The sequence below is a fragment of the Octodon degus genome, unplaced genomic scaffold (assembly GCF_000260255.1).
Source record: "Octodon degus isolate 3935 unplaced genomic scaffold, OctDeg1.0 scaffold00038, whole genome shotgun sequence".
Lineage (NCBI taxonomy): Eukaryota > Metazoa > Chordata > Mammalia > Rodentia > Octodontidae > Octodon > Octodon degus.
In genome coordinates, this window is record NW_004524614.1 from 2901984 (window position 1) to 2910843 (window position 8860).

General features: G+C 37.2%; 1 protein-coding gene across 1 annotated transcript in view; it reads right to left on the reverse strand.

The window, feature by feature from the left end:
* Positions 1 to 8860, reverse strand: part of LOC101571837 (phospholipid-transporting ATPase IB) — a 297444-nt gene that overhangs the window by 163878 nt on the left and 124706 nt on the right. The window contains exons 12-16 of the mRNA XM_023715050.1: positions 6236 to 6324; positions 4537 to 4597; positions 3495 to 3600; positions 2862 to 2944; positions 1804 to 1853 (exon numbers count right to left, since the gene is read on the reverse strand). Of these exons, the coding sequence (XP_023570818.1) occupies positions 1804 to 1853; positions 2862 to 2944; positions 3495 to 3600; positions 4537 to 4597; positions 6236 to 6324 (389 nt within the window). The remainder of the gene's footprint in view (positions 1 to 1803; positions 1854 to 2861; positions 2945 to 3494; positions 3601 to 4536; positions 4598 to 6235; positions 6325 to 8860) is intronic.

An 8860-nucleotide genomic window follows, 5' to 3' on the forward strand; every position in this document is an offset into this window, starting at 1 on the left:
CTCTTAATGAATACAGGGATTTTTTCTAATAGTGTTTATAAATAGGATATCATGTCTGCATCTTGTACAGCAACTAACCAGTAGGAAGAATGTATGCAATGTGTTAATTATTGAAACTATCCTACCAATTTGTTTTGAAACTGTCTCATTGCTATTTGTTTCTCAATAAAATTATGGGGAAAAAAAGATCCTCTCTCTATGTCCATGCCCTCCATGACTAATTTCTGGGCCATGTGTCCCACTCTCCAGTCCTGTGAAATTACACTTGCCCTTCAAAGATGCAGCCTCCTTCAGAAAGCCTTCCCTAAGCCCCTCAATGAAAAATAACTACAGACTACTATGTAGCTATGAAAAAGAATGACATTCTCATCTGTGACTGTTAAATTAGAACTGCAGGCTGTTGTGTTAAGAGGAATAAACCAGGGACAGAGAGATAAGTTCTGCATGATGATTACCAGAAACCATGACAATAATGGGTAGGGAAGGATGCCCAAAGTTATCAATGGGTATTGAATCATGGTTAGGAGTAACAAGTTACATATTATATATAACTTATATAGTAACAGTTACTACATAAGGGTGGGTAGTAGTGCTGTTGTGTAGTAGGGATCTATACATAACAATAAGATCTCACATTTTGAAAAGCAGGAAGAAAGGATTTGGAATGTGTTAATCAAAAAAAAATAGACCGATGTTTGAAGTGAGAGACATATTTAACCCTGCTTTATGCGTTGTATAATGTGTACATGCATTGAAGTATCACTGCCGATCCCACTATATGTACACTTCATGTAGTCATCTACTAAGATCGTATTGGCCTGTGTCTAGAAGCCCTTTTCACACTAACTGTGCCTCCCAATAGACTGTCAGCAAGTTAGGGCAAGGGACCTGCCTTCATGGTGACACCAACCTTCACACTAGCACAGTTCCTACTACTGTGAAGAAAGGAGATATTCAGCTGTCCTATCACATGTTTAGCGGAAAAGTGGCAGTAACTTCTCCAACTGAAAAATTGTATACACAATTTAAAATCATGGGGGAATACAAGGGTGTCAGGCAAGTAACAGATACATTGTTTTACTTTTTAAAAACTTTTAATTTGGGGGCTGGGGAGATGGCTCAGTAGGATAAGCGCTTGACTGGCAAACGCAAGGATCTGAGTTCAATCCCCGGTTCTGCCAAAAAAAAAAAAAAAAAAAAAAAAAAAAGCTTTTAATTTTTTATACTGGTGGGAAAAGTGACTATTGAGCTACATCTCCAGACCTTTTCTTTAATTAATTAAAGGATTGGCAAGATAGTTTAGTGGACTAAGTGCCTGCTTAGGCAAGCATAGAGACCAGGGTTCAATCCCTGGCATCACAGATGCACTACGCTGGTGACCAAGTCCAGGCGTGGGGGTGCACACCTGTAATCCCAGAGCTAGGGAGGCTGCAAACAGGAAGATCACTACAAGTGCAACATGTATAATGAGACCCTGTACCAAATACTTTAAAAAAATAATGAATTAACTCACTTATTTTGAGACACAGTCTCACTAAATTGAAATTGTGTTTCTGCTGCTTAAGCCTCCACACAAACTGGAATTACAGGTGTGCACCACCATAACCAGCATGTATCAGCTTTTATTTTCAAGATGTAACTTTTTAGATAAGTTGTTGAAACAGTCCTGGGGAATGCATGAACTGTTAAGAAAGTAGTTTACCGGGGCTGGGGAGATGGCTCAAAGGAAAAAGCACTTCCCTGGCAAGCGCAAGGGCCTGAGTTCAATCCCCAGTTCTGCCAAAAGAAAAAGAAGTAGTTTACCTAGAAAATTCCAGGATATTAAGGATTTCAAAAGTGTATTCTTCTCCCATCTATAGAAAGACAAGATAAGAAATATTAGTTGAGGGAAAAAGTACTTATGTAGCAAAATAATTCACTCCCAAGCCATAAAGAAACTTTACCTCTCAGAATATGTATCATTTTCAAAACAGAAATATTCCTGCAAATCTGAGGGAATGGCAGTCTCCTCTGGTGAGAGCACTGTTTGCAATCTGGGTGCTACTAAATTGCACAGACCAAGTGAAATCCTTAGCATTCAGCTAATACGAAGGGAGGGGCAACCCTAGGAGCACTATGCTATGTATAAAGGTTTACAGCAATGACAAGTTCTTTTATCACTTTTGCCACTACAGCCTCATGCCTTCCTTTAGTCAAGGTCAATTTATCCCCAAATCTACCAGCTCCCAGGATATCATCCATTTGCCACTGCAGAATGTTAAATAATGTCACAGCTCTCCATGTGCCAGGCATAAAGAACATAAAGATGAATTCATCAGCCCCTTTCCCAAGAATCCAAGGTCTAGTAAATATCCCAATCCATCACAAAATTAATAGAAAAAAAGTAAAAGTCTTGGTCAACATTGTGTGTTGCTTCCATTTTCCCCTATAATATCAAAGACTTGTGGTGAAGGTTATCGAAACAGGAAACAAGAAATATATAAAATAAAATAAAAAAACAAGTAAAATAACAATCGAAAAAATTTAAATCACGTTAATTCTTCTTGAGAAAACATAGATCTGATGATTTTAAATCTTTAAAAGAGCTTATTTGAACTGTGCGCTTTCCATGTGCCTGACATTAATTCTAGGTACTTTCCTCAGGTTAATTAATCTAATTCTCATAAAGCCCCTTGACATGCACAATAATAGAATGAGACAAAGGTAGAGAGGTGAAGCAAGGCTCCTGAGAGTCATGACTGGGAAGATTTCAGGCCAGGCAAGCACACCCACTCTTAACTGCAGTGTACCTGCCACCACCACCACCCCCCCCAGAAAAGCAGGTGCATGGAACACGTTGGAGCTAGTGGGATCCTACTCACAGCTTGGATGGTGACAGTATATGGTGTTCTCATAGTGAAAACAAAGCCAAGGTTTTTTGCTCCTTTCACTAAAGCAGCTTCATCTGTCAATGAATAGTCCATATTAATAAGAGTTGAGCAGATGCATTAACACTGAATGTAATTTAATACAACTTTATGTTCTCCAGCACTAAAATACTGTATTGATCTTTAAACTTGGCTTTTTTGATCCAAAACTTCTTATGTGTCCTTCTAGATACCGGAAAATGTTCATGAAGGAGAAAATTTGATTTAATAAAGCCTCTTTCAGTGGGCCACACTGAGTTTGCCACCTTGATGGTAAACGCACCTTAACCATTACCAGTCATCAGTTTGTCTTGGGGCCACTAATAACAGCCCCATATAATATAGCAGGTCCTTAACTTTACCTCTGCTTTATCCCTGGTTGTACCCAACAGTCTGCTGAGCCCCAGGTTTGGATACCCCCTTTCACTCCCTATGGCAGTCTCTGGGGCAAGGACAAGGAGCCCTGGCACTTCAGAGTTACCCTGTATGGGAGGGTCCCCAGAGGAGAAAGGCAGGGCCAATCCAGGGCATCACAGAAACACCAGCCCCCACAGGCCTGAGCAGCTGCGCTCCACACATCATACCTACCTGGGGAGGAGGCCTGGTAGATTATATTATTTCCATCTCTCTCAGGAAGAACTGTGTTGCATACGCATAATAAGATAAAAAATTCCTTTATGTATTCTTCTGTGGGCTAGAAAAAGTCACAGAAGTACTGAGTTGTTTCTAACACCAGCTGCATGAGAATGAGCTGCAATTTGTACCTCCAAAACACACAGAATTGGGCACCAGAAGAGAAACAGGGCACACACTTAAAATGGGGCTGGGGGGGGGCCTTGAGTTGAGGAGGGTTGAGGAGGTAGGGGAGACCTCACAGCACAGGTGGCCCTGCCCTCTTGCCCTCCTTGGAGAAATGGGATCTCCCAGAACAAACAGGGGCCTGATAGAGAAAAGAGGGGTCTAGTTTAGATAGTAGGCAAGGGAATAACACTGGAGGACTATGGTTAGATTAAGATCCGACAAAAAGCTTAACCAGCTGTTTGTATAGTCATGGTGATGGTGGCACTCATTTGACAAAGGAGCCACACACTCGAAGGCCCTAAGACAATAATTAGCTCTGTGTGTTTGTGAAGCCTTCTGACAAATGTGGCTTTACCATTTTGAGCAAAGGAAACAATGGCACAGAAGGAGGTTTGAAAGAAGTGCATTGTGATGAATTCTGATTAATTCTCAAGAGTGGTGCTCAGAAGGGTTTGAAGCAAAGGAAGGACACATACATAGATGTGAGCTTTAAGAGACCTAATTGTCGAGAGGATCAAGATTTCTAATCAAGTAGGTCAATGTGCTGGGACAGATCAGTGAAGACACTGACAGCACAAAATATAACCAAACCCAATAGTGGAAGAGTAGACAGACTTAACAAAGGCTGCTAAAAGGCCTTGTATAAGGTTTAAATTTTCTCTCACTCATCAATTCAGTATGTAGTTCATAAAACTAGTACAAATATACCTTTGAATCTTATTGATTACAAAAAGGTTGTCTAAGACTGTTCTTCGGTTTAGAGAGCTATAGTCCTCCGGAAATTATATAGGATCACTGTGTCAACTTGAAGGAAAAATAACACACTTACATGGCCATTCTTAATGTTTGCCAATAATGTGGGATCATTCAGTTCACGGGAAGATGACTGACTATAAAGAAGAACAGGGAAAATTACTTTCGACAGGAAGCTCCAGTAGTGCTAATTACTAAAGGCTGAAAGATAAATGCACGGTCTCATCTTCTGTTTTCAGGAGGACCACACCTAAAGAGTTTATAGTGCCAAAATAAATAGGTACAGTTCTTTACGTGGCAAAGATCTCATGTCTTGAACTTCAAGATGGCATTAGAAAATGTCTATCTAAACTTTTGCTGAAACTAGGTGGAGCAGCTTTAATCTGAAATCCAAACTCCTCCAAAACCCAAAACATTTTCAGCACCAACAATGATGTGGAAAATTCCACAGCATGAAACATTCCTTCATATGCAAAAGTATTGGAAATATTATATACATAATAGTTAAGAACATTAAGTTCTAGTGTTCTGTAACACAGTATAATGACTATAGCTAACAATCATTTATTGTATATTTCAAAATAGCTACAAGAAGGCCCATTAGATAGCTCAGCAGACTAAGCACTTGCTTAGGCAAGTTCAGGGACCAGGGTTCAATCCCTGGCACCACAGGCCAGCTGAGCCAGCCACCAAGACCAGGCGTGGTGGCACAAATCAGTTATCCCAGTGCTGGGGAGGCTGAAAATAGGAGGATCACTATGAATTCAAGCTGCATAGTGAGACCCTGTACCAAGTACATAATTTAAAAAAAAAAATAGCTACAAGAAAAGATTTTCAATGTTCTCAGCAAAAAGGAAATAATAAATCTTTCAAGTTATAAATAAGCCAATTACCCATACTTAATTATTATACACTGTGTACAAATAATTAATATATTATACTATAGCCCATAAGTATATATATAATTATTACTTATCACTCAAAACCCTGTAAGTTTTATAAAATTATCTTTAGGCTAAGAGTATAAATTGTATATGAAGAAATAAGTGACTTATTTTAGACTTGGGTCCAGGATTGCATCACAAACATGTAAATAGCCTAACACAGAACAGCCTAAAATCTGAAACATATCAAGTCCCAGGCATTTCAGACAAGGGATACTGAGCCTGCAATTATCAACAGTTTGAGATAGTTGTTACAAATACAATAGACTACAGGCATGATTCTAGAAAACCATATGAGAAGATCTGAAATGAGGGAGGTACAACTTGTCACTCATAAAAGCTAACAGCAGTGGAAAGAAACAAAGGCAGAGTAGAGAAGAAAGTTGTCTATACCTGAAGTTTCTATTTATTCTGCATTTTATTTTTTAATTTTTATTTGTATTAGTACATGTCTTCAGCATGTAACAACCACAATCACTGTGAGGAGTTGGCACATGTACGCATCTGAATTCCTTCTCATCCCCTTGTTTTTTCCTGCCCTAACAGCAATTCCTTCTGTCATCACTAATCTGAGTGATTAGGGGAAGTGAGGAAGGGATGTATCACAAGCCTGTCAATGCAGTATGCCTTGGAACCCTGACCGAGTATAAACACAGATATTAATCATATTTTTAACAACAGCCATTGTTCACAGAGACTACATTAAGTTTAAATCTACCTCTGTAGTGTTAGAAATTCAGATATATCTTGGAATAAATAAAAGCTAATTTATTCTAAGGCGAAAGAAAGAAAAGGGCATTTCGGGGAAAGCATGACAATAAAAACACTTACCTGTAAGGTATACCTGCAATGCTACACTTCTTAAATGTCATTCTATTGCAAGTGAGAGTTCCTGTCTTATCAGAAAATAAATATTTTACCTAAACAAAGAAAAAGTGAATGTGAATAATCACATATGTCTAAAATGTATTTATAGAGAAAACACAAGATATTCTTTCTCTTTAAATCCTCAAATTATGTAAAGCATCAGAAAGCAAGAACTCGGTCTATAATAATTCTATCTTTAATATGTATGCCTCATTTGAAGGCTACTGTATGTTTTAAGCTGAAGGTGAAATTATATACCAATACGCAAAGTAAACATTAAGCTATCAAAGTCCATCAAAACAATTGAAGTCCAGGTTCATTTTCCTGCTATAAAAACATCATCAAAGATATCTAGAAAACAAAACAAATTCAAAGCCATACTAATCATAGTCACAACTACTATCTTCATTTCTAAATAAAAATGGAAATTGTATGAATGACCATTTCTTTCAAATAATGCAAAGCAACATAGAGTTAAACACTTTTAAGATCTTTGTATCATTTGAGAAAAATGTTGGTTAACTTTAGATTCTATTAAAAAATACAACCTAAAGATAATAGTAAAAGGCAGAAAACATTATATAAATTCTATATATAGACTTGCAAAATATATCTAGATACTTTAGTTTTTAAAAGAATATCAGAGATGAAAAATACAGTAAGTGAGAAGAAAAAGTGAGCAGGAATAATAATATTGTACTAATAGCTAAGTTAGGTAAAAATATCATAGACATCAGACAGGGCTAGGGCCTTGAAGACCTCAGTGCAGAAGATGACAACGCATCATAGAGGCCCATCTGCAGAAGACCAGACCTCAAGATAAAAACAGAATGACCAGGCGTACATGTCTCCCAGAGGGATAAGCAATAAATGGATGATTATACATACACAGTCCCAAAAAGTCTAGATAGGCATCAGTCACCCAGGTGGTGACCAGGACCTTTTCATTCACCTCTTCCTGAAAAGGTCTTTGTTCTTTCTACAAAGAACAAACACTTGCTGTGTGACCTGCTTGTCCACTACTAAGCAGCTATACTTTTAATCTTCCTGGTTGATCATAGTTTTGACCCACAGTGTACCCACCTCATAATTTTGCTCTGTATAACCTCTTCTAAGAAATGGGGTCTGTGGCAACCTCCCCTCTTGTCTCTCAGGAGTTATTTCTCTCAATAAATTATTCTTATTCTTAATCTGTCTTGTTCCTGAAAAGTTACCCTTCAATTTTGGGAACCACAAATTCAGAACATCTGACATCTAGTAGATTGGAAGTTAGATTTTTCTCCTATATCAGTAACACTAGTAGTAAAGCATAAATCAAAATTCGGTGAACAAAACATGTAAAAAAGAGACACAAATAGTGACAAAAAACATTTATATAAAAAAGATACGAGAATTATATATAGTTTTGTTTGCTTTACTGTACAAACCAAAAAAAATCTAAGTAAATATTGTATATAAAACAACATAAATTGAGAAAAATAAATAATAAGAGATTCAGAACACTTTTGTAGAATTTCATATTCTTTTATATATAAACTCTTTCAAATCTAAATATGATTGATGCAATATACGTAGGAATAGAAAAAAGCATATTTTAAATTTCCTTTAAGACAATTAAATTCTGCATTTGGCCATAGATAAATTGTGGACAAAATTTTTAAATAAGTTGTAGAAATCATTTTTATTTACCCTAATTCAATAAAATTAATAAATAAGAAAAATCTCAGGGCCAGGGTGATAGCTCAGTAGAGTAAGCACTTGCCTGGCAAGCGCAAGGGTCTGAGTTCAATCCCTGGTTCCACCAAAAAAAGAAAAAAGAAAAATCTCAAACCTTAATGGCTATACTTAGAAATTAAGAGACAACTTTCAGCAAAAGAGAAAAACAAACTAAAAATGACATCTAAAATGCAATACAGTTCTTCATGATAAAACTTACAGGTTTCAGTCAAAACTATAAGCAGGAATAAAAATATTAAGAATTTTATTATCAAAATGAATAGCTAAAACTAAAAGAATTTTAATGTTTAGTTTAAGAAAACATAGGGAAAAATGTCAAAAGCACCAGTTTAAGGAGTGTCTAACGCATTTGATATTCAGACAGATACTGAATAGGCTCAAGCCTATGTTCTAGGATAATAATATCATTAAGCTTCTCTTCCAGATAGTTAACAACTTAAATTTTCAGACCAAAAAATTAGAGAAAAAGAAGGGCTGCAAGGATAGCCAACATTTTGGCCATAGCCCTTCAAGGTCAGTAAAGACTCAGGACACAGGAGAACCTGTACTGTAACATCCTGTAACTCAGCGATGTCCCAAATTTTCTGATCAAGGAGATTATGGGGCCACAGAGAAAAGTGATGGATGATGTAGAGTGTGCCTAAGGAGAGTCACCTGGAGATAAAACATCCTCTCAGGCTTTCACAGACAGCAAATTGGTCAAGCAATGGCTGTGACTCATACACATGGCTGACACTGACAAAGGATCTGTAACCTGCGGTACAGGGTTTCAGGGTAAGTCCTGAGGGGATTTGACTGGCCTTGTCAAATACAAAAGTTACATTTTTTGTTATATAGGTCTTGCTTTATCTT